Source organism: Molothrus ater, chromosome 15 (assembly GCF_012460135.2).
Source record: "Molothrus ater isolate BHLD 08-10-18 breed brown headed cowbird chromosome 15, BPBGC_Mater_1.1, whole genome shotgun sequence".
Taxonomy (NCBI): Eukaryota; Metazoa; Chordata; class Aves; order Passeriformes; family Icteridae; genus Molothrus; species Molothrus ater.
Window position 1 is genome coordinate 18437464 of NC_050492.2, and position 25947 is coordinate 18463410.

At 42.6% G+C, this 25947-nt stretch overlaps 2 protein-coding genes across 5 annotated transcripts in view; both read right to left on the reverse strand.

The window, feature by feature from the left end:
- The window catches only part of JAKMIP2 (janus kinase and microtubule interacting protein 2), a 38505-nt gene extending 24218 nt beyond the window's left edge, over positions 1-14287 (reverse strand). Inside the window, exons 1-5 of one of the 4 annotated variants that reach the window (XM_036391581.2) lie at positions 14182-14287; positions 4182-4445; positions 3080-3577; positions 1664-1873; positions 678-776 (exon numbers count right to left, since the gene is read on the reverse strand). In XM_036391581.2, coding sequence (XP_036247474.1) covers positions 678-776; positions 1664-1873; positions 3080-3577; positions 4182-4310 — 936 coding nt within the window. In that variant the 5' untranslated portion in view covers positions 4311-4445; positions 14182-14287. Of the gene's footprint in view, positions 1-677; positions 777-1663; positions 1874-3079; positions 3578-4181; positions 4446-6069; positions 6087-14084; positions 14104-14181 lie in introns of those variants that run through there. The other 3 variants (XM_054516436.1, XM_036391582.2, XM_036391584.2) reach the window with 3 other exon arrangements.
- Positions 14288-15699: 1412 nt separating this feature from the next.
- On the reverse strand, positions 15700-24298 carry CDC23 (cell division cycle 23). The gene is made up of 16 exons (XM_036391588.2): positions 24174-24298; positions 23636-23708; positions 22615-22752; positions 22300-22342; positions 21834-21939; positions 21615-21747; positions 20459-20636; positions 20275-20372; positions 19975-20056; positions 19253-19406; positions 19005-19124; positions 18575-18650; positions 18238-18299; positions 17296-17374; positions 17078-17197; positions 15700-16206 (listed from the first exon to the last, which is right to left on the reverse strand). The coding sequence occupies exons 1-16, from the start codon at positions 24296-24298 to the stop codon at positions 16036-16038; spliced, it is 1758 nt and encodes a 585-aa protein (XP_036247481.1). The 3' UTR covers positions 15700-16035.
- Positions 24299-25947: the final 1649 nt, after the last annotated feature.

Genomic DNA, 25947 nt, shown 5'->3' on the forward strand with positions numbered 1-25947 from the left:
ACACATGAATATACTTGTAATTTGCAATCTTGACATCTATTTTGCAATTATGACATAAAGAACATTGAAGCTGGCTAAACTGATATGAAAGGAGTGCATTAAGATTTCTAGCTCAGGAATAAAAAAACCCATCAAGAGTTCAATTTATCACCCTCATCCTTAAGCAGAGAAGTAGGAATATAAACAGGTTAAATAGCCAGGGTCCTGATTCAACACACAGATATCACCACAGAGTAGAAAATCAGATAAAGGGATCAATTCAAAGTTGCCAATTCTTCCTAGACTCAGTACTTCACTATTTTCAACCTGGTCAAATACTGGACTACAGACCTAACAGACGTTATTTCATTTACAAGGTAAGTCTCCCTGCGTATAAGGTAAGTCACCAAGCACATGTTGTGTGCTCAAAGGAGGGAACAGAAGCATTACACAGAATCCTACAAGCCTTGCTGCCTCAACCTCTGCTGTGATTTTGTATTCACGTAATTTCAATTACGTTTTATTGTTAAATTACTACTTTATTCTAGGATAAAAAGTCCTCTTCAGCCTCCTGAGTGACGGGCCTGTTGGATGGACAAGGCATGTTCATCACCAGCTTTACCCTTGGATCCTCCCCCTCTTTGCCTTTCCCCACGGCTCTCAACCTCCTCTGTCTGCCAGTGCAAAAGCTCACATACCAGCTCATTTCGTTCATCAACAAGCAACGTGTTCCGGTCTTCCAGCTTCCGTATGGTGGCATTCAGCTCTGCTATCCTCTTCTGGTTTCTGCGCAAGTCCTGTGCATGGGCAACAATGTCACGCAGTTACTGATTCTCTTCAAAATACATGCTTGGGGAAAGAATCCTTAAAAAAACAGTCAATCTAAGCTGTCATCACCAGCAAATTATCTTTACGGACTTTCAGAGTACTGAATATGTTGGCAAATATATATATATATTTAGGAGAAAGCATCTGGTTAGGGGATACTTTAATTGAAAATTTTAAGCCATTAAAAAAAATTAAGAGAAAACAACCAAACAGATGATAAATTTTTATGACAGAGATAAAAAAGCTAAAAGATTCTAATTTTTCTTCCCTTTTCCTATAGATTGCTTCTATTAGCTGAGCCACTGCCTCAGGTGAAAAAGCTAGGACAACCCTTTCTGTATCAATTACATTTATTTTCTTATTTCTCATTTGTATATATGAAAATATGATTTTAAATATGCATTGGTTGTGTAGACATCTTCTGTTTAGTCACACAATGGGTGACTTGTGTGCTTTGTGAATGACACCCAAGGGCTGTCTGTGGGAAACAGACAAAGAGGAGGATCTCCTAAGGGTCTCACAGATTCTCCACACCCAGCGTTTTCCTTGCCCCTCCCTGCTCATCCTTGTAATTCTATCTGGTTATGAGGATGCATGTTCTAGGTAGTTAGGTTCATCGATGATTCTTTCAAAAGGGCACTGATTATTTAGGATGTGTTATACTTGTGACTAGAACAACTGATGAAAACCAGCAGTACAAAGTTTTGTCCAACTAGCATGCCCTCTGAAGACTCTATGGACATTAACTTGTCTGTAGTGAATGACTGGGAATGTTTTCCTAGGGCCTGAGAAGGTATGTCAGAAAGAAACACAAATCCACGCTACTGTTTTGCAGAGACCAGTAAAACCTGCATACAGGGCTGCTGCAGTGCTCCGAACCATCTCCAGCCCTTCCTGGGATCTCTCTCTTGGGACTGCTCATGTTACACTCTGCCTCCTTCACCAAAAAGAGCTGTTCATCCAGAGCTTCCTTTTGCAGCTGCAGCTTCTGCACATAGCCTGTCTGTGTCTCCAGTTCTTTCTCCAATGAAAATATGATCCTGTCTTTAGCCTTGATCTCATCCATCTGAATGAAAGAAACACCAGAACAATATTACCACGTGAACGCAACACATTTCTCCAATTTGTATTGTGTGATTTACTTAAGAGCAGTGATCACCCCTCAAATCTGCTCTACCATACTGCACCAGGCCTGTAAAACAGCACAGTCTGAGCCATACCCATAATTTGGCACAGGAGCACATTCATTGAGCATTTTGGCAACAAGACACAAGAATACACCTCTAGGATGCAGACTGAATTTGGGGGGGGGGGGGGTGGGCAGTGGTATCATTCTTGACAGTTTAAATTCCCATTTATTTTACTTAAATTGTAAATTCTCGAATTCCAATTTTCAAGCTCAACTTTCTACCGTTACAAGCAGGTCCAGCTCTCCACACGACAGTGTGTCATGGTTCTGGGCAGGACAAGGTTAATTTTTGCAATAGCCAGAGGTTATTCTATATCATCTCATGTCATTTTCTGGGCATGGGGGAAGGACTCCCTTCTGGATGAGGGTAGCATGGCGGTGGTCAGGTCACAGGCTCCACGATGAGCATTTTGCACCTAAGTTCACTCTCCTCTCTCATGTACATATTTCATTGCTGTTTCCATCCAAGTGGTCTTACTTCAATTCATGATCTCATCTTTACCTTTTGTACCTCCAATTCTCCTCTCTAGCCCACTGCAGGGAATGGGGGGTGAGCAAGTGTCAGTATGGTTTGGAAAGTCAAAGTGGGAGCACAAATTGGGAAGTTTCTAAACCATGACACAGGGAAACAATGCACCTTTGCTGGTGTGAGCTTCCTTTTGTTCATTTTCCACAAAAATTACTGAAGGTTACACCAAGGCCAACCTAAAAGATTTCTCCTCTCCTGCTATGTTTTATTGTGTTTAGGATACTATAACACAGACTGGAGAAACCAAAAAGCTGCAAGTGCAGATGCAAATGCTCTTTATCTAACCCTTTGCACGTTGCGTGTATTAACAAATCAGAGAGCCAGATCCTCGTGGATTAGACCAATCACTCTCCTAATTTAAGCTGTTAACTGCCATAACAGTGTTATAGCTGACTCATTGTGATCTATTTATTTCTGACAAATGACAGTGCGAAATCTGTAAAACGTTTTCAAAGTGAGTTGCGTTGCAAGAGATCTGTTACGCAGAAAGCTGAGACAAAAAATGTAAACTCAGTGCAGCCTAAGAGAACACATGAACTGTTTTGATTACTGACCAGGCGTCGAATATCCCTTTCACTCTCCCATTTGATCTTGGAAATGGCCTCTTGGTGGGACTGATGCTCACTCCGAAGATCGCCTGCCTTGATCTTGTCAGCCTGGATCATATTGTTAAGGGCCTCATCTACCTGCTTTTTGGCAGACTTCAGTTCAGTAATTTCCTGCAGAAGCTTAAGGCGCTCAGAGTCAAACTGTTTCCTGGCCTCTTCACGAGCCTCAATAGTCAGCGCAGTCCGTACTTTATCACTGCTCCCATCCCGCAGTGCACACAGCGCCGACTTCAGGCGCTGGATTTCACTGTCTCGGACTTTCACCATTCTCGTCATCTCTTGCTCATGCTGTTTGATGAGGTTCTCCCTCACAGCCTGCAGCTCCTTCATTTTCTCTTCATGGAGTTTGGCTTTTAGCTCTGTGATCTGCACGGTCTGCTTGCGTTGCTCCACTTCACGGATACGCTTCGTTTCTTGAGTCTTTTCTCTTTCGAGCTTAGCAACCTACATTAAGATAAAATGAAAGTCATCTGCTGCCAACATAACATTATCAAAACAAGTCCACCCAGACACATCCATGTCAAATTGAGAAAAAACCCCACTGAGACCCTATACAATCCTCCATATTCCTAAAACGAAATATAGGCCAGCTCCTGAGGTATTCACATAGATTATATTGTCCTTACTCAAACAAAAACCTCTCTCTTCTCCAGGTGTCCTGCCTCACACAATGATGCTACATGTACTTTTAATATTTCCTTCAGAAGTAAGACTCCACATATATGTGTGCATTTGTGTAAAAGCTTTTTAACCCAGAAGTCAAATTCACCAGAAAATTGGAGGGCTCAGAAAAAGCAAAATTCCTACAACTTTCACAGACTGCTCCATTTGAGGGCCAGAGGTTTCTCCAACTTGTAGCTCAGTAAAATGGAGTCTTTTCCAGGGAAGTCATAGGACATCCATAGTAAATGTTTTAAGTTGGGAAAGAATCAGACCACTTTTTTTAGGAAAGAGTTGTGTGACCTCTGTTGAATTCTGTGCTACTATTTTTTCCACGTGTTTGCCTTCTTCAGCAGACACTTTTATTTAAAACTGAACTGTCACTCACCTTAGATTTCTCCTGATGCAGCTCAATTTGAATGTCTGTTAGCTTAGTCCTGAGGTCCTCATTGGCAGCCTGTAGGGCAACAATCAGTGCCTCAGGCTTTTCGCCCTTGCTCCGTCCTTTTTTTGACATGGTTTTTTATCAGAGAGTCCACACGTTTATTTCAAATATGGATTGCCATCTTCTTCTGTTCCTTTCAGTGTCAGTTAGGTCAGCAACTACTGCGTGACATTCCTTAAGGTCCTTGACTCAGCTGCTTTGGAAGCCCTGTTAAGAAATAAGACGTACTATTATCTGTCAGCAGATGCTGCATCTGGACAGCTCACATGCTTACAGAACACAACAGAGCACTCCCATCTCCAAAACTCCTGAAAACCTACAAGGCAGATCGAGGCACAATCATGCTTCTGAACACCAGCCTGCCACACTTTTGGGAATTCCATGCTTGCCCTTTCCTGTTCTCAGAAAGGGGCACCATGCATTGAAGACAGGTGTTCATTTACCATAAAGATTAGTGCTACTGAGAGTGCGAGACTGGAAGGGACAGGTTATTTACTCCAATCCTTGCAGTCTGAGGTAACCACAAACCAGATGCTTTAATCTCAAGAATCTACCAACAATATCATTCTCTTCCCCTTCTCAACCCCTGATCCTCTTCAAGATCCTGTGCCAAACTCAAAGACTCTCCACAACACTGCTACCATCTGTCACAAGAGGAATAGGCAAGTGAAGTCCTCAATCAGCATTCCAGGTCTCTATGGAAGCAGAAAACTACTAACATGCAAGGGCCTGTTTACACTAGAAATTGTCCCCATGGAGTGAGAAATTAATGCCTACGCCTTTTGGAGGATTAAGATCCTAATTTACAAATGAGGCAAGAAATGACAATATCACACTGTAGTCTAGCAACTGAGGTTTTAACATCTGGTTATGAACAGTAAAAAATAAAATTCTGGACAAACATCATCATTATCCCTGTATTCATTTTAATTTTATAGCATTATTATTCCCATTTGTGGCCCCTAGCTGAAATAATGTTTGGAGATGTGGTATATCAGTTTGGAGATAGGCAAAGTGCTGAAACATTAAGACTGCAAAGAACGGGACAGAGCACAGTGTAGTAGTGGTAGTGATGAAATTTCCCAGCAATAATAATTAGTGCTCCAGTGCTAGATTCCAGGTAAGCTTTCCTCCATTATTGTCAGGTTGCAAATTAATTTTTTATATTTTATTTGCTTTGGGTACAAAACAGAATTATCATGTCCCATGTTAAAACAGAAGAGACCTCCAAATATGAAAGACTGTTTAACCCAACAAAAACTTGCACACATCAGTTATAATTTTCTGCTTTCTGAGGGCAAGAACAGACAGAAACCCTAACTCGTACATGTGCTCCTCCCAACATCTTGCTCTCAGACACTTGGTTCTGCTCAAAGAGTGGCTCCACTGTGAAGGGAATTTACCTATGCGAACAAGCAAAAACTCTGATCTAAACTTGTTTTTCTCTGAGCCCAGAGCCAGCATTTCAGCTCTTGCCAAGACAACAATTAACATGCTAATTTGGAAACCCACTGACCCAACTCTCCATCAGGAAAAGAGAGCTGTGATTCAGGTTAGGTAACTCTAACATGAGGGGATGCTCCAAATCACAACTGCTGATCCAAGCACCCTGGCTCTAGATCCCAATCCTCACTCTAGAACCAGAACTTCAGAATGTGGCAAGCATGATGAGAGTATTATGAGAAACTTTTTCATCCTTGGCAAATTCTCATGACCTTTCTGAGCTTCACCATCTCTGCCAACAATCTGCAACAATTCTGAGAGAGGCATTTTCTACTCCCGCAAAATGGTGAAAATCCCTTGGAACTAGAGGAGCAGTTAAAATGCTTACCTGCTGGAAATTCCAGTAGCCAGACTGGATTCACACTTGTTGATTGATCCGGCCTTAGGCAATACTCTAAGGAAATAGTATTTCAACATAAGCCAAATCCCATTACTGCAACAACAGGAATACACAACTCCCTGTGCCTCCGAAATCTGTCTCATTTGCCTAGTGGGATTTGAATGAATCCTAAATTAAGTCTTTGCTTTGGATTTTATTTACCAGGTTTCATCTATGTTTTGCATTTTTCAGAATAAAATTCAACTCCTAATTACTGCATACCATTCTGTGTGTGTTACAACACATAACAAAATACATAATTAATGAAAACTGTGATTAAAAGCATGAGTTACATTATTTTAGTATTTCCTCATAATTCAGCATGTCAACATCAACTCACAAACTCAGCTCAGACTTGACAAACAGCTCTTCAGGACAAATCCTAACCACCCTCTGATTTTGACTGCACAAAAATCACTGTATTGTAGTTAGATTTCTAATCAATACCATAATAATTTTCAGGAATATTAAAGTACCTTCTGAACTGAGCTCACAATATCCCTTGGATATGAGGCTCTATACAAGGAATACGGGATGAATCTGGTGCTGCTAGGCTGCTCATGCTAAAATTACCATTGGCCCTTGCTCTAAAACAGAACCAAAAAAGCCCTATCCAAGCTGATGACTCCATGGAAACAGTAAAAAGGGTACAGAAGCATTATTGTTACCCGCAGCAAAGCTAAGCAGATTTGTTAAAACAATATTCTAGTATTTTGTGGCTAAAATACCATCTGTCTCTTTCTCACACAGTTATTTTCCTAGAAGCTGGCATAACACAATGCACGCAGAGAACACTAACAGTGATAAAGAAAATCCTGCCCTATCCTAAAAGCAAGTGGACATTTTTCAGAATCAGAACTTTTTGCCATAAGATGCAAATGCATACTGACTGGAGGCTCTACTTAAGAATGGCAGGATTGTCAGAACAAGGACAAGCTCTAACAACCTGCTCCGCTCACTGCAAGATGGAGGCCTAACAAAACATTTTAGTGGTTTTGTACTTTGCGCATTATTTTATGCAAGTGGATCACATTCAACCAACAGACAACATGCACCACCTAGAAGAGAAATACTTCAATTCATGGAGTTCATTGTTTCAGCCTCTCCTTGATTCGATTTTAACAACCCAACAAAACCCTGTTTTATTTCATTGAAATGCATATAAACGAGAAAACAACAGAGAGGGAAAGCCCATGTCCCAGATCCTTCTCCTGAAATCCCTTCCTTTTCCTTCTAAAGCTATATGAATGATCACCTCTTGTCTTACAGATACCAGAGGAAAGTATCTTACATTCACTACTAAAAATTGTCAGATATTTAAGTAATTTCTCTACTTAAAGGAATAAGGTTAACTTTGGAAGTTTTTGCCATTTTTACCTCAGGTCTTGATACAGCCGATAAACACAGACATTGGTTTCAGAACAGATTTTTAAAAAAATCTGTACTCTGGCCTCCCACATTCACTTTTAACAATACAATGAACTGTTTTCTTTTTTTGAATACCTTACTTCCAACTAGATTGCTACCTTCTTGCAGTTTCTTATCAACTTGCAGTTCAATATAGCTTTAAAAATGTATTTTCTTCTCCCACTCTATTGCTATCTATCAATGCCTTAAAGAACCTCATGTACACATTGCTCTAATTTCACGTGTCCTGTATCCCTCTTGCCTTTTTCTTCCATTTTCTGTGAAAAGAGTATGGATGTTCCCATTACCAGGGAAGTTCAGCAAAATCAGAACTAGCAGTTTATCTCTTCACATTAACTTTCTAGCAGAAATGTAAACACATCTTTTAATTAGTCATTTCTATACATCGTTTAGACTCAAAATACCTCTAAAAATAAAAACATTACAAGCAATAGTTTTTTCGCATTTGCAAATTGTTGTGAATCTTACCCCTCTATCATATGAGGAAAGATATGTTCCTTTGTCATCCCTACAGGCTGTGAACTCTTTAAGAATGGTCTGAAACAACAGAAATCTTTTCCACCAGTGTCACAGCTCAGCTGAGAAAAAAATACCCGTCATGCTTTGCCTGTTTCCCAACAAAACAATCCAAATTAAAACATACCATATAGTACCATACATGCTGACTTAGGTAGCTCTGCTCATAATGGGAAGAACAGAACTTGACAAATAAACAACTAGAATTAAGTGAAACTCATGCTAAATGTAGCATTATCCTTACACTTTACTATTTAAAAAGTACCCCTGAAAATTTACAGGATGATATTTAGCTGAACTCTGCTGCTTTATAAATGAAAGCACCACCTTCCATTTGTGTCATGATGACCAGGGCAGCAGCACTCTCCTCCCATATAAGTAGGTGATGAACTGATTTCTGAGCTGGAAAAGGTGTAAGCATGAAACACCACCCACTAGATCCAGCTGAGATGCATGATGTGACAAAGCACAAAAAAAATTAAGACATTTCAATTATAAGGCATTCAGGAGAAGGTGCAGTTTTTCATTAAGGCTGAAACCAGAAAAATATTCTATGGTAATTTCAGAGAGATTTGAATAAGCATTAAGCTATTGTATATAATTTCAAATAAATTTCCAAGGACAATGCTTAAATCCTCATTGAGTTCACCCAACATAGGCTACCATGCTGGTCACAGATACCCACTGCATATTCCAAGGAAACAGCAACATGTAGGTCACGCTGCAACCCACAAAAATCCGTGGCATAATGCAGAAGGGATCTGCAAGCAGCCTTGCTGGACATGGCTGGGGCAGTGATCCAACCACAGCAAAGGCACAGATGTTTGTCAGCTGTCCAGTGCGCCTCTGAAACAGGTACTGGACACACACAAAACTTACAGGTTTATTCCTGAAAGCGCTTCCTAATTAATTACAGAGTCTTTCCTTAAGTTATAAGCTACCAAACAGTAACCAGCACAATTATTCTTTCAGATGTAAATAATCCAATCTTTTTCCAGTGCAACAGTCCCCACATACTCTTTGTTTGCCTAAGACTTACTGTAACTGAGCACAATTTCCTGTCAGAGAGGGGACATGAAAAGGGGATATTATTAAGGGCTATATTAAATAAGACAGATTCTCAAAAAAATGACTGCATCTCATTTTGTTCCTCACCAATGCACAGAGATGGAATAGAGCATCTTACAGAACCCTAAATATTAAGTACAAATAAATACAGGGAAAAGAAACCCCAAGGACTTAACTACAAATCACAGAACATAAAACAAAAATCACATTCATGTTCATGAAGATCTAAGTGTATGTTATGTATTAACATCATCATAAGTCTTTTCATAATTTTTGTATACCAAGCCTACCCCAAATACATGCCAAACAGTACAGTATTGATTCTAATTAATTTCTATCACGTGTAACATTTAGAGTTCTTAGTATTTTGCTTACATTATAGAAATGAAAAATTAAAAGTATTTCTGCACCCATTAAAAAAATCAACTTAGTGAATATTAGCAAACCAGTGCACATACAGGGGAAAAAAAATCCAGAAGCCCCGACACCACCATTTCTCACAACTTTATACGCTCACTCATTACTGTTACCCTAAACCACCTGGTACCTCAATGCGATTTTCAACAACTGTTTTTTCTTCTTTTCAGTTTTAATTTCCATGTTATTTAGGCCCTTTGTTTACAATCCATGTAACATAAGGTTTAACAGGTCTTTCCCTTAAGCACTTTGAGAAGTATTGCAATATCCAATTTCAAAAAAAATAAACTAATAGCTTGAGAAATGGAGTATGGGATGAAGATATTACCTTCTGGATGGAGATGGAAGAAATGCACAAAATAAAAATGTGAGCCAACATGCATTTTAGCATCAGCTGCTCTCAATTAATTCAAAAAATTCATTATTTTTTATAAAATAATCTGAGATGCTGTTATACTTTGCATTATCATTTTTAACATAAAAGAAGATCTGCCATACTAGCTATACCAGACTAGCTCTTCTAGCCTAACAATTTTCTCAAGCACTGAGTCAAGTCAATTTTCTCAAGCAATCAGTCTGCTTTATTATTTGAGTACATTTAATCCAAAGTTAGAAAAAGAACTGTAGTCTATCTAATCTTCATTTACATTCCTTATTTGTTGGTATTTGTTAAACTTTGAACTAAGAAGGTTTCACTGCACAGCTGTGTACTAAAGTGTGTGCTGCACTTGTGTGCCTCTTGTGAAACGCCACTGTGTGGATGGTCACATACATCAGTTCACTTTACTTCTCTTGTGACCATGGCTGATGCACACTGTTCAACACAGGAAAATGCGATGTCCAAGTATGATCTTCTAGAGAAAGCACAGATCCTAAAGTTTACAGGATGAGTGATGGTTTCTCAGCAACCCACAGTGATCCAAATGCATGGCAAGCAAACCATACAGCATCACCACTTCTAGCAAGAAGAACTGAAAGCCATGTTCCTGAAAATACTCCATGTTTTATTTTTCCTTTCCACTTCATTGGATGTTTCAGAGAACCAAACTGCAGACTATGATCCACTCTGCTGTGTCATTTCCAAAGAAGCTGTGTTTATGCTCATTTGACCTGACAGCGTTCAGTGTGGCCACACCACAGAGCTTTCTCATGGTTCTTCTAGCGCGCTGTTGAATTTTCTATTTAGAGCCCTACCTCCTGGAGCAAAGATTTCTAGTCCTCGTATTTTAAAGGAGAAATTCAAACAAACTTTAAAGATACAGAAACTAGAAGTACTACCAAAATTACATTTTTCTACCCTCATAGATTCTGGATTTTGAGAGCTGATGACAGAGAACTGTACAGATGCTTTGCACAGACCTATAAAGAGAAGGTAGCAGGGAATACACCTCTGAAGATGGGAAGATAAATTTGCTATAATCTGATAAAGACCTGACCTTGAAGGGATATAGATTCATAGAGGAGCTTTGAAGATGTTACCTGCTTGGAGGCTATTGATTTGAAAACACATAATGCAAACATGTAATTATAAATTCAAGTAAATAATATTAACATAAATATTTTTTAAATTTGGTTTTTAAAACAAGAACATTTGGTTTGCAGTCTTGTAGTACAAATATTGCACTGCCATGCACAAAGATTAAAGAGAAATCTGATGGATGTAGAAGATACAACATCACTGGAAAGTGATTCAAAAATCAGGCATCAGGCAAGGGTTATTTTGCTGCCTCACAACTTCACAAAGCCAATAGAAACAAAATATTTACCACTATTAAAAATTACCATGACTGAGTAGTGAAAGCATCTTCAGGCTCTCACAGTTTGGTTAAAAAGAAGAGAGGAAAACCCCAGAGGTTATAATTAACAAACTACTTGGATTTCAAGTGCTCAAGCTACATCTGAGTTATACCAGCATTACAGCAGTGAAATCCATCCCCACACCTTTGTAATAGTTGGAGGACTATTTTTGCAACTTTCAAAACCACAATATCAACTATTAAATGAATTATTAGAGATCAACATTGAAAATTATTCTGGGCATCATTCTACAGTTACATTTCACAGCATTTCCCTGACTTGAATACCCTGAGGTCACTTATGCTTTGTAATGACAGAGAACTTATGCAGCATCTTTCCAGCTACATTGAAATCTTGAAAGTAAAAAGTCTACCAGAACCCAGCATATATTTACCAATGAAAATAGCCAATCACCTCTTTAAAATACAACCATACACAACCATACATAACCATACATACATAAGCCCACCTTATGTTCAATTCTTAATGTGCAGGATACCAAAGTTCTTACACAGAAGATTATTTAGCTGGGAATGGCCTCTGAAAGCAGAAGGATTATCAAAAGCCACTGAAAGGTGACAGTGGCAAGGTTCTCAGAACGGAGGCAGAGTCAATGCATTAGCAGTATCACAGAGCTTGAACTTAGGCTTGGAGAGGACACTGGAAATACCTGGCTCAAAATCATCTCCAAGGTGAGAGCCGTATTTCCCTACCTTAGGCACGACCAAAACAGTCAATCAGAGAGCAGGAAGTCAGAAAGGTTGCAGTATGTCACTGACAGTCTAATCCTTTCTGCTAGGAGTTCTGCTGACAAAGCAAGGAATCCCAGCAGACCACCAAATCGCCACAGTTCTGGGAAACAAAGTCAAGGGGGCAATCCATCAACAGCTTCTGGCAGCCACCTCCATTGGGTAACTCCTATGGAAATCCCAGCAAAAACTTTCCAGCCTTTCCTCCCTGAGGCTTCTCCTTGGGATTTTGCTTCCTGTAGAAGCAAAGGTGGAACTGGCTCAAATCACACAGCTTGAGTAGAATCACAGAGTATCTCAAATTGGAAGGTACCCATAAGAACCACTGAGTCCAATTCCCTGCTTCTCACAGGACCACTTAATACTGAACCACACGACTAAGAGCATCATTCAGATGGTCTTTGACAGGTTTAGTGCCCTGACCACTTCCCTGGAAAGTCTGTTCCGGTACCCAGCCACCCTCCCAATGAAGCAGATTTTCCTACTGTACAGTCTGAACCTCCCCTGATGCAGCTTCATTCCATTTCCTTGTGTCCTACTGAGTCACCAGAGAGAGGAGATCAGCACCTCCCCATCTGCTGACCCCCTTGAGGAAGCTATAGACTGTGATGAGGTCACCCCTCATCTTCTCTTCCCCAAGCTGAATAAAACAAGTGACCTCAGCTGCTCCTCCTAATCCTTGTCCTGAAGACTTTTCCCCATGCCTGCTCTGGATCCACTCTCAATAGTTTGATGTCCTTGTATCGCGGTGCCCATGGCATCTTTTGATTGACACAGAACTACTGACAGAGTACTTGTGTCTTGCTCCCTGTTCAACAATGACTGTCTCACCACTCCCAGATTTCACCAGAATCATACCCATTCCTAGAAAACCTTTCAAAATCAGCAAGTGTTCTGTCTGAGCCAGGTTGAGTACCATTTACAGCACAGCAGCGCTGGGTTTGAAATTCCTATGCAGAGCAGTAGGCCAGATCAATAGAAACAAAACCCAAGTCAGAGCAGAAGTAATAAACCTCATATTACTGCCTGAAAAGGAACAAAACATTCTCCTGATAGGCTACCTCGATGCTTAGATCAAGCATGATACCTGCACCACAGCAGAATCTGACCCAGCAAATCAGAGATGTTGAGAATGGGAGTCCAACATGTCACTTTACAGGTTAGGCACAGGACAGCATCAGAATGCAAATGTTTTCTAAAAATGCATCTCTGCATTTTTTTTCTTGCAAGAGGTCAAAAAAAATTTTTTAAAATATGTTTCTATGTTCCCAACCTATAAGGTATGAGTAGCATCTTTTATTTGCATTCTCAGCAAAAACCAGAAACGAGTATAAAATGAGTATTCAGTGCCATAAGGTAACTCAAATGTAGGATCTAGATCTGTCGTAAGTGGCCAAAATGAAACTGAGGAATGGCAATCTCGTAATTTAAGCATAAATTGCACACCAGTCCAAGAGGCAGGTTTCCTCCATCAGTAGCTGTGAAAAAGGCATGCGTTGCATGTACAAAGAGATGCACTCTGCGGGTTCTGTGTTTGCAAGACAGAATGCCTTCTCACACATAGACACGCCAGCCCTGACAGCCCAGGACACGTACAGGTGCAATTATGAACATTCTGCTGGGCTGGAAACCTTGCGTACCGCCGTGGGAGCGGTGGAGCGGGCACAGAGGCATCGCGAGTGGAAATGAGCGCAGAGAGCGCCTGAAGGGCCGCGCTGGCCTCGCTCCGCTCGGGCTTCCCCGCGGCGCCGAGGCCCAGCCCGGGCGCCGCCGAACGCCCCCAGCCCTGAAGCATCCCTTCCCTTCCCTGCACCAGCCGCCGCACCCAGCGCGCCGCGCCCGCTTCGGGCGGACAATGACCGGCGGGCATACAATGGTGCAGGGCCGGCGGGAGCCTGAGGCGGCCGCGGGCTGCGCCTGCCACACCTCTCCCGCCATCTCCTCTCCATCACCGCTGGCTCCCGCTCGCGCTCCCCTCCCGTCCATCACCTCCATCCGCGCCGCCGCCCCGGCCCCCGCAGCCGGCCGGTCATTGTTCTACCGCCGCGGGCACCGGGCGAGCCTCTCGGCCGCTGCCGCCGCTCACCGTGCCGCCAAGGAAAGACGCCGAGCGGCGAGGGATGAGCACGGCGCATCCATCTTCCTGCCGCCGCGGCGGCTCCAGCGCCCGCACCGGCCCCGCCGCCTCCTGCGCGCCGGCGCTGAGGGCGCGCGCCCGCCCCGCCGCCGCCGCCCCGCGGCCGAGGCTGCGCTGCCGGTCCGGGGCTGCGGCAGCCCCGCCCGCCCCGCCGCAGCTGCGCCCCGGCAGCGCCGGCAGCGCGGCGGGGAGCGCGGGCCGACCCGGCTGAGGGGGGCCCGCGGCGCCCGGCTCCCTCAGGACTCCCTGCCGGCGGGGCCCGAACAAACCAGCCTCTGAGGGCGAAGGGCCGCAGCCCTCGGACCGCAGTGACTCGAGCTGGCCGGCGTCTCCGTGGCCTCAAGCTGGAGCTCGCCCCAAGCCTTGCGACTTCCGAGGGACACACCTCATCACCAGTCTCCATTTGGACAGCACGTCAATGGCCACTATATTTGGGAGTGTGACCTTCGTCACCCTGGGGTCGACCTATCCAATCCATGTCTTTCCAGCTTAGAGACGAGGACACTGTCTGGAAGCCACAGTATCAAATGCTTTGCACAAGCGCAAGTAAATGACAAGAGTCACTCTTCGCTTATCCACCAGCACACTAATCCCCACGCAGAGAGCCAGTACCAAGTTTATCAAGCACAATTTGCTTGATTATTCCAGTACCCTAGCGACAACAATTTTATAAATGGTCTCATTGATATCCTCAGGTTTGCATGGAATTCGGAGAGCTCTTGGAAAATACATCAAGATCCAGTTTTACTGTTTAAAACCATCTGCAGTAGAAATGGTTGTTGAATGGATACTATGGGACATAGGACAGTAATTTCTAGAGATGCCCAGAACTAAGAACACGGGTTCCCTCTGCTCCATGGACAGAGAGCCCAGGGCTGTGACCCAGGTTTCCTGATGTGCCCACCTGTACAACTGGTCTCATGAAACACAGGAAGCTATGGCTAAATGGGAAGGGTTTATAAATGCTTTGTCCTTGATTTAAAGTCATGCCACAGACATAGGGGTGTGGCTGTAAATTTATAGGCTGTAAATTCTGAAAATCTATAGGCTGTAAATTCTGAAACAAAGGCATAATTATCTTTCTGCCTCCTTAACAAAATGATCCATTATAGTTCATTTGATTCCATTGCTACAGTACACATGGAACCTGAACCATAAAGCCCAAGAACTGTAACTTCATTATTTTTGAATTGTGCTATCCCAACTGCTTTTCTACTGAAAGACAAGACTATCCATCAGATCTACAGTGAGAACTCAGACAGCTGTCACCTGTAGCTATTTGGGATTCCTCTGACATTTGCCAATCCTTTAACATACCCATGGGACTATCTCTAAGTGCCTATTCTACTGCTGTGTAGTTCAAGACAAGCAAAAGTCATTACGTAGATAGGTAGGTAACAGTTTCTGATGAGGACAGCAGTGATACCACTAAGAGGTCCTCCAAAGAAGTGCAGTAAAGACCAGAGGTAACTTAGCAGAATCAAACTTAAAATGTATTTTAACTCAAGCAGACAGCTCTTCCCAATGCCTCACTTAGCAGTCCTGTGTAGTGGGACATGTCTGCCCTCTGACTGGAATGACTTGGTGAGAAGTAGAGCAGGTTCTCACATTGCAGCTCAGGCACTTTCACATCAGGCTCCCCTTTCCCTGTTGGGGCCCATCTCTCTTCAGCTGTGGACTCTGCTAACTCCTTCCCTTTATGGGAGGGCAACAACAAAAGGAGGAATTTCCCTAGAAAGAAGTGGTTGCATCTCCCACTTGCAATGTCACATCCAATGCACAAGTTAGAAGTATCAGAATTGTTCATGGTGTTACAGAAGACAGATTGAGAGGGGAAACACGACGTGTGGGAGTGTTGTTGGCTGACAATGATGCCGGAAGGAAAAAGGGAGCAGCAACATCTGTGGATGATGTTTCTCCTTGGTTGCGAAGCTGTAAGATCTGGCGCAGCAGGGCTTTTCCTTCTTCTCTAGTCTGAAATTAATTTGTAGAAAACAGAACATTAAAACTATGAATGGATGGTTTCTGGGTCAAATTCAGTATGTAAGCAGTGTAACTTAAAGTAGCTTGTCATTCTGTAAGGCTACAAGCTATAAAAGCCATTCTCAACTCTTTTTTCTTCTGCTCCTTAAAAATGTTAAGGTAAGTCACTTTTTTTCATTTTAGTCTTTCCTCCTTTTACTCCTGATTGGTGTGTTTCCTGGGTATTTCAGAGAACAGAACCACCAACCACTGAAGCTGTCTAAATATTCCAGCAAGAAGTAGATTGGGAAAACTTCAAATAAGGTGAATTCAGGTTGTAGAGAGCTCCAGGCAGCTTTGTCAAGGACAGGCCAAACACCCTGCAATCATGGTTAGTGTCTACCACTAGGCTGAAATTAAAAATCCCGAACTGCCCACTTACAGATACATAACATCACAGAGTATGAAGCTGCACACAAAACCCAAGTACTATTATGCTCTCTGTGCCGTCTACACACAGAATATGAGGAAAAAGGTTTTAAAAGTACCACCACTACACAGTGTGTGGGAGTTTGAGACCATTTCACTAACACCAAGATTTTTAGCAGCTGTAAGACTGCCATGTGAAGCTTCAAATTCTTTTTCTTAGTGAATTCCAATGAGGAATGGTTCAGTTTCACTATCTACACCACATTCCATGACTTTTATCAACCATACTCAGCATAACTGATCAGGCATAGATGACAACCACCATTCAGGATGTAACTTGTATGGCAGACAGCCCTTATTCCTTCATAGAAGACTCCTTCTACTCTGAGGGGAGCCAAGGTCAAGGTCATAGATCCCTTAAGGAAGAAGCACCAAAGACTGCGCAGGTACTCACATCATTGAAGGCACAGCATTTCTGAGCACATGCTGAGGCTTCATCCCAAAGCTTACATTTGAAGTAATACTGGGCCAGGTAACGAAATGCAGTGCTGACCTCCAGGTGCTCCACTACCTCCTACAGTGAGTGGGGTAAAAAACATCATTTGTAAGTGCCTTCCAAAGTAGCTGCACACCATGTTTACTTCTCCTTTTATTCCCGAGCTATCTTCTTACCCCACAGGAATAGATATCCTGGATGTATTTGATGTAGCATTGAGCTGCCTGTTCAGATTCATTCAGCTGTTCATGCAACCTACAAAAGGAAAAAAGTGGGTCACTGGAACAAGGCTGCCCTGTTGAAGACCTTCTCGGTCTATGAGAATGTACATGCTCACCCTGACCTGGACTAAAGCCAGGTCCTTTCCTTCAGAATTTGCAGGACATGCAACATGTACTACCCCTTGTGGAAGGAGATGATCCAGTTTGCATTCATGCTGACAGACAGAGAGGCAGTCAGACAGTGACTAGACAGCTAGAAGCAGTGACAACCAAAGCAGGGGCCTTGGTATATTCTGTTGCATTTTAAAACTTAACAGACCTTTGCCATTCTACTTACTCACTATTTCCTCCAGTGCTCCTTCTTCCCCTGCTACAATCCAAATTTGTACAGCAGTTTCACTTTTCATCTGCCCCTTTTTTTCCCCACTTCGCTTTTCCCACTTTATACTACTTTATCCCCACCAAAAAAAAATTAGTGCTGATGTCACAGTATTCACATTAGACCTCTTTCAATGTCACAGCTATATACTAGAAAGGAAAAATAAAACCAAACTACAATTTTATACATCATGTACTGTCATGGTCTGCTTTTAAGTTGCAATACAACAAATAAAATTGCTAGTACTACATGCTCAAAACACCTCAGGATTCAGAAGTCATTTGCAACCCACATAATGCTATCATTCTCTCTAGTTATCCTGATGGAAACAAAGATAAAGCTGGACACCAACATTTGCAGTCACTACAGCCCTAAAGATACCAATTCTTACACAGCTCCAAAAGTAATATTAGCTAACAGCAATTCCACTTGTTTACATTCTATATTTTATCATTGGGTATCAAAGTGTGACTTGCATTTAACACAACCGTGACAGTTCAGTGAGGGTACATACTCACTTGGCGAGTTTCACAAGTGCCATTTTCTCCACATCTCCCACAGCATAAGCTCTCCAATAGCACTGTCAAGGAAGGAAAATCAGTGAAGCATGCCACAAAAATTAGTCCAGCTCATGAATCCAGCATGCAAATCAGAAACAAAAAATTACAGGGATTGTCAGCAAAAAGGGCATGTATCTGTAGACAACTCCTTATTTATCAGCTGCTCTAGTTATACTGCAGCAGTACTTCCCCAGCTGTAACTGCCAATGAGTTTAGGTAGCACTAGCTACGTAATTTTGCTGCAATTTCACCCAGTGTTCTGGAAGACACCCTAGTCTTACACATCAGTTCTCACCTTCTTAGCTTCCACCAACTGATTGAGTTTCTCATAGCATTCTCCTAGAGCAACCAGCATACGAGAGTCATTTGGTCTGTAAAAGAGCAATTCTTCAGGTAGTTTAATGGACTGCCAGCTGATCTCAGGGTGAGGAGAAGATGGGGGGTGGTCAAGGGAAAAAAATAATCTACACCTGGCAGTCTGTCATGTCTTTTGCATAAAGCATCACTCTTACTCCCAACCAGTCACCCTCAACATTTAACTGACAAAGCTTTTGTTAACAGTTAACTGACACAACTAAAAGGATTTGGAACAGTGGGACTGCACACATCACAAAGCATAGATGTTTTTTTCCTTCCCCAACTTAGTTCTTGCATGTAAACTCCTTAGCCAGTATCAACCAGGTCAGAATGAAGACCGATAAACATGGCTCCATTCTCAGCCCTACCTGAGCTGGTGGGCCCGTCGGTAGTAGTAGAGACAGTAAAATGGCATTTTGAGGATTTCATAGGTTTGCCCCAAGCCATACCATGCTCTGTAGTCCCTTTTGTTCACCTCTATTGCATGCCTGTCAATGAAAAGGAGATGAAATAGACAGAAAGTCAGGATCAAAACCAAGTCCAGCAAAACACTAAGAAAAAATAGAAGATACTACTTCAGAAGCAAACACAATTTTGTGCAGTACATGAGCGGTACCTATAAGCCTGGATAGCTGCAGATGTGTTCTTCATCTCCATATACTCATGTCCCATAAGTGTCCAGGCTCCCAGATAACGAGGATTCAGTTTCAAGGCCCTCTGGAAATAGAGTGCTGCTTTTTCATGCTGGGAACGCAAGCTGTAATAATTTCCTAAAGTAAAAGGCATAATATTTAAATAATTTTTTAAAACCCACAACCAATCAACGAAAAAAGCCAACACCAATAGAGAAGTAGAAAAAATGTTGTAATGTGCATTATCTACTAACAAATTAAAAAGAGTCCTAATAAAGAGAGAACTAACTCAAACCTCAAGAGACCTAATAGCATTCTGTTCACCAGTCTTCTGGTCAATCCTTTTCCAGTTGTACCAATCCATTTATGATTCCATTGCCTTGGAGTGTCATGATCTAACAAATTAATTTCCTGCTCCTGACACAACTATTTCTACTGGAGTTTGAAGACTATAAACGGATTTTTAGGTACATGGGTCTACTTTCTACCCTAGTACTATTACAGCAGCTTTCAGAGAGAAATGAGGGAAAAGGGTACTCTCTCATTTTGTCTAATTTTCAGGCTGCCTGAATCCAAATTCAAAAAGTGGTGATTTTAATTGCCTTGCCAGCTTATCACTTCCTCAAGTGTTTCCAAGATTCCCTCACACAGCCTACACACAGCAAAATAAGATGTAAAAATAACATGTTAAAGAATTGGCTCTCACCAATTACACAGCAGGTCTCAACACGGTACTTGTCTATCTCACAGAGATTATGAGCCAGGTAGCTCAACTCAGGCTTCATGCTCTAGTGGAACAAAAGAATCAAGTAATGAGAGAGTACATTATGCTTTGAAAGAAACTGCAGTAAGCAAATGGCAATGCATACAGTGCCTCTCTTCCATGGAGTTGGGAAGAGGAGAGCAAGTATTCAGAGAGGCCAGACAGCACCAGCTGCTTTACCCGTGTTTAACATACCTCCAACAAACACCATCACTACGGACAGGCCACAGGAAGAATGCTTACCCTTACATAGAGCAAGTTGGAGAAAGTGTCCATGTTTTCTATCCTGTAAGGATCTTGTTTCCTCAGCTCATTAAAGATCGATAAAGCTTTGTCAATATCTGATGAAAGAACAGCATATGGGACATCAACAACTATAAAAGCCCAGTTTGCATTAAGGGGGTCATTCCTACTTAGTGTCACTGACCTCTTATATTGTGGTAGGCAACTGCAATCTGAGAGATGATATAAGTGCTTTTGGAAAATCCTGCATCAATGAGAGACTGATACTTCTGTAGAGCTTCCTCTATCAGCTGCAGCTCTGTATAAATGTGTGCAAGAAAGAACTCTTTCATCCATGTATCTGGCAAGGACAGGAACTTCAGCTAGCAAGAATCAAAGAAAAGAGATGAAAATCAGAAAAGATAACAATCAGAAGTATTCTACAAGGTACACATCGCAAAGAATCCATTCTCTTCCCTCCAATGACTTAGTAGATGGTCCTGAGGTAGGAGGCCTTCCTGCAGTCGCTTTCTTAAACCCATTTGGTCAATCAGGGAAGAAATTGCCTTCAAATATGACATTACCTGGCTCTTGCTGCAGCTATTAAATTCAGACTTTCTTCCTATGTTTATACATCAATACCATAACACTAATTTCAATGAACCATGTAAGCAGACTCAAAATTATATAACAAAACTGCACTTCCCTTTTCCCACGAATTGGTAACACTCCTCTGTATCACTTTTTAAAACGTTTTTTAAGTACTGGTTTAAATACTTCATCATGCAGAATTTACTGAAGAATTCCAGAAGTGGACTCAAATTCCATACAGAAAGAAAAATAATCTATTTTGGTTTTATATCTGAAGTTCGTTTCCCTGATACAATTCACCTCCTATGTGGCTTTGTACATTATCTTTTCAGCTTTGAAAATAGCAATTCTATATATCCTTTCAAGCAATGAGAAGTGCTCAATAACTGAGGAATTAGAACCAGATTAATAAAAAATAAAAAAGGGGTACCTCTTAGGAGGATCTCCTTCATGTGACAAGATGATAACTCCTGACAGTGACAACTGCTTCCAAAAATACATGAATTGGAAATTTCTTAAACCACTTTGTGGGGGAATGATAAGAAATTAGCCGTGCCTGTATAAAGATTTTCAAGCTACAGCACGACAAGCTATTGAAGATAAAGAGGCTTTTACAACATAATTTACAGTCATGGATTGCCTTGTCTGACAGTGTCTCACAGAATGAAGCAGTGGGCAACATCAATCTTGTGGAAACAGAAACACTGTTCACTGCATCAGGCTAAACTCTTGAGATTTGTTACCACATCTCGGTATCTCCAAAGTTTTACCATCTCTTTATCTGTAATCAAGTTGCAAAGTTCCAGCCAAGCTCCCCAGTGCAAAGGCAGAACATGAGCAGCTTCAACAAACACATCTATTGCTTCTTTCACGAGGTCCAGTTTCCGCAGCACAACACCATACCTGCAAAAAAAAAGTATCAGGTTGACAAAAATCATGTAATTCTGCATATCCACACAAATATATAAGAAATACATGCAAACACTTACAGATAAAGGCCAAATCCATCCAGTTCCTGTGCCTTGTGTTTCTTGCTGAGCTCAACTCTCAATTCTCGTAGAGCTTCATTTTTCACCTGTCCTTTTTCCAGAGGTCCTACATGAAGAGAAAGTCACACAGCTAGCTTTCAATAAGGAGTCTCACCACAGCAATGCCAAGTCTAGGGTACAGTCAGAATTATCACTGACATGACGGCTTCCCAGCCTGTGTTTATGTTCCCCATTTTAAAGAAAATTGCTTAGTCTGGTCATCCAGTTTAAAAGAGGACCCCGAAGAGATGAAAATCTGCAACCTCTAATTAAGCCAATGAATCGAAAGAGAATGAAAGAAATCATGTTACAGCACCTATTATCCAAAAAATTGAGGGGAAAGCCATAGACCCAAGATGAGTTACAAGAGAGTCAACAGCAAAAGCTTCATTATCTCATCAAGCATTCCTTGACACCAGAGACTTACCCAAACTATCAACTGTCTCATCATCCTTTTTCTTTTCCCCCGACTGTGGAAAAGAAAGAAAATCTAAGATTATATTATAATAGTGTTTTTCCTGTGTTTGCTGCAGCACTTGCAGCAGTGTTTAAATGGAGTTTTCACAGACAGCACAGTTCTGAAAAGGACAGCCCTATCTTTCTTTACCCCCAACACAGAATTTTGACTTCAAGGTGGTCATTAGGAACCAAGCAAAAGAATAAGCAAAAAAATAATATATGCCAGGGAGGGGTTAGAAGCAGAGGAGTTCAGTGCTAGGAGGCAACCCTTTTTCTACCTTACCAGGTATCTGGAGTACATGTACAAGAAGTAAGCTTTCTGGCTCTTGCAGCCCTGTAAAAAGTAGGCAGCCCTGTCATATTCCTTCAGATCGAAGTAAGACTTGGCCAACGTGTAGGCATCCAGATCACGAGCATCCTCCTGCAGGGACACACAAGAGTTTTAAGACCCAAGAAGCTCTGACATACTTTAGGAAAATCATGGTTACAAACATAGCAGTGAAATTGCTCCAAAAGCTAAAAATGTAGTTTGTCCATCTTTAGAGATGGTTTGAGCAGTATCAGAAAAGTTCCTCCATGCCCTTGCATGAGCCAATTCTAGAGTTCTCAAATAACAAGTACAGACTATTTAAGAACATTTAAAATAAATGGTGAGATTTCAGAAACAAATTGTGGCAAGCTGCCAGAAGGCAAGGCTTAGCTGTTCAATTAGTATGAAAAACCATAAACAAGAAATCTGCTCAGGAATTCCATATAAGAGAATATTAATCTGCTAACATACAAGAGAACACTTCCTTGGTAATTATACCTTGAAATGTATTTATGACTTGTTACACTTCTATAACACACCAGGACACGCACCTATGAGTTCTACTGTATTCCTACAGAGGTGGGGATGGAGACACAACTTGTTTCTCTTGTGTCCTAACAAGCACAAGTTTAATGGCAAAACATAATTTGTATTAAAATAAATTTTGACCTCAGTAAAGAGGAATAAAAATAAACTAGCAGGCATGTGATTTCAAATTTAGCTTACAGAGTGCTTCATTTAGGACACAGCAACAGATAATGCTTTCATCTGGGAAAGCACATTGAGCTCTCTGGCCCTGTTGAACACACTATGGAAAGATGCTCCCAGCATTATGGCAAGATCAGAGCCCACTGCTGACTCCCGCCCGTGGGATTTGGGAGATTGCAGTCGCATATTTTCCTCCATAGTTAAGATTAAACAGCTCACCCACATGAGCTGCAGCACCTTCTAGGGCTCACAGCCACTTCCCCCTGAGCACAGCCTGGGCCCGTACCTCGGTGAGCACGGGGGGAGGCGGCAGCTCGCTCAGTGGCAGTGGCTCCAGGGCGAATGCAAGTTCAGCAGCCCTGAGGGAAAGAGAGCATTAGGATTATTGAATCATCGAGGTTGGAGGACACCTGTGAGATGCATCAAGTCCAACCGTCGGCCCAGCACTACCAGCGTAATCCCTAAACCACATCATCTAGCGCCAGATGCAGACACCTCTTAAGAACCTCCAGTGACTCCACCACCTCCCTGGGAAACCTATTTCAGTGCCTGACCACCTAAACATTCAAAAAATATTTTCCAATATCTTATCGAATCTCCCCTATCTCAACTCAGGGCCATTTCCTCTGGTCCCCTCCCCGCAGGCACAGAAGAGACTGGCTCCCACCTCACTAAAAACTCCTTTCAGGGAGCTGCAAAAAATGATGAGGTACCCACAAGCCTCCTCTTGTCGAGACTAAACAAACCTAGCTCCGTCCCATCCTCCCTCCCGGCACAGAACATGTTAGCCCGGGGTCCGCCGAGCTGTGCCCGGCCCCGCTCACCACTTCCCGCTGTGCTGCAGCCCGCGCTCGCGGCTCCGCTCCGCCACACTCAGCAGCTGCTTCTTGATCTCCCGCAGATCCGAGAAGTCGCCGCCGCCCGCCGCCACCATTGCCGCCGCCGCCATCGCGCCAGCCCCGCCAATCACAGACCCGCACACTGCGTGCCAACGCGCCAGCCAGACCAATCACAGTCCCGTCCGCCGTTCTGGCCAATCACAGCCCCGCACACTGCGTGCCCGCCTGCCGGCCCGGCCAATCAAAGCCTCGAGCACTGCGCTCCCCCGCCCCTATACGGAGTCGTCTGCTTGGGCGAGTGCGAGCGGCCTCGTGACCAATCCTAGGCGCGCGCAGGAGCCGTGCCGCCTGATTGGCCGATTGTGGCGGCCGCGCGCAGGAGCCGTGCCTCCTGATTGGCCGGTTGTGTTTGAACTGGCAGCAAGTTCACTGATGGAGAAAAGAGCGTCACATCGTAAAAGATTTCTGGTTTTTTGATGAGCTGTGAATGACACTAATTTTTACACTGACTCCAGTATAGAGTCTAAGGCTACCACTGGCCTTCACTGTAGTGATGACTACTATGAAAATTTCAAGGGTGCGTTGATCTGGAACGGTTTCATCTGGAGTCACCTACTGAAATTAAGATTGCTCCAGAAAGGTTTACAGAGATAGGAAATGCCCAGTTTGTCGTTAAAGTGGGAAATCATGAGTTATTTATAGTCTTCAATGTTTTTTCAAAGAGACAAAGCAAATTAGACCATTATTTGAAGTATAATTTTAGCCAAATGTTTTGCAAGTTCAGTTGTAGCTTTGACAGAAAATACTTCTATTACTCTGCCGGCCCATATGTCCAAAACACAAATAAAAACTTCTTTGTTATTGTTGTTACTACACAGATGGGTCTAGTCAACACAAAGCCTAACTTATACCTCATTCTCTCTCTCTTTGCCCCATCTCAGAACACATGTGAAAAGAGCTTCAGAATTTTTTTCGATGATGCATTTTTGTTGTACTTCCCATCTCTTTTATGTTCTCCATATGTAGGGATCAGCTGTTAGTGCTCTATGCTCCTAAACATTATATTTGGTATTTGTTTGAGTCCATTAGTTGGACTCAATGATCTTATCCAATCAAAATGATTCTGTGATTCTCTGCTGGTTTTAATATAAGGATGTTCAGTTTTTACATGAATACAAAGAGTGATATTTGAAGAAATCTGTATGTGTGTGTGAGGTGTATGAAGTAATTTTATTAAGGTCTGTTTATCTTCAGTTTTGGGCCCACTGGGTATTGTGTGCTGTTTTCCCAATGGAAACTGTGACAATATGTTTGAAGTGAGATTTCAATACAAAATACTGAACCTGCTGCAAAAATGCACAAAGTGCTACTTCTCTTCTTGCAGAAATCTAAGCAAAATACCCTTTGAGTCACGTTCCTGTGTGTGAGCCCTGGGCAACTGCGACCCAGCTTTTCACATGCCTGCTCCTCTGGAAGAAAAGCGTTTCTGGCAGCGGTGACACACGGCGCTGCCCGTGGCAATTCGTGTTTCGGTCCCTAAGCGGGTTTGGGTCCCGGCGCCGCGCCCGCGGCCGGAGCCGGTCCCTGTGGTTCCGCTGCGCGGCAGCAGAGGGCGCTGCGCGCTCGCGAGCAGCGGGGCGGGCGAGGAGCGCTCGGCCGGGCCCGGCGGTTCCGCGGCTCCGTAACGGGAACTCGCGACTCTCCGCCGTTCCATCCTCTGATAGATGGCTCTGAAGTAACACCCGAGGCTGGCATTTAG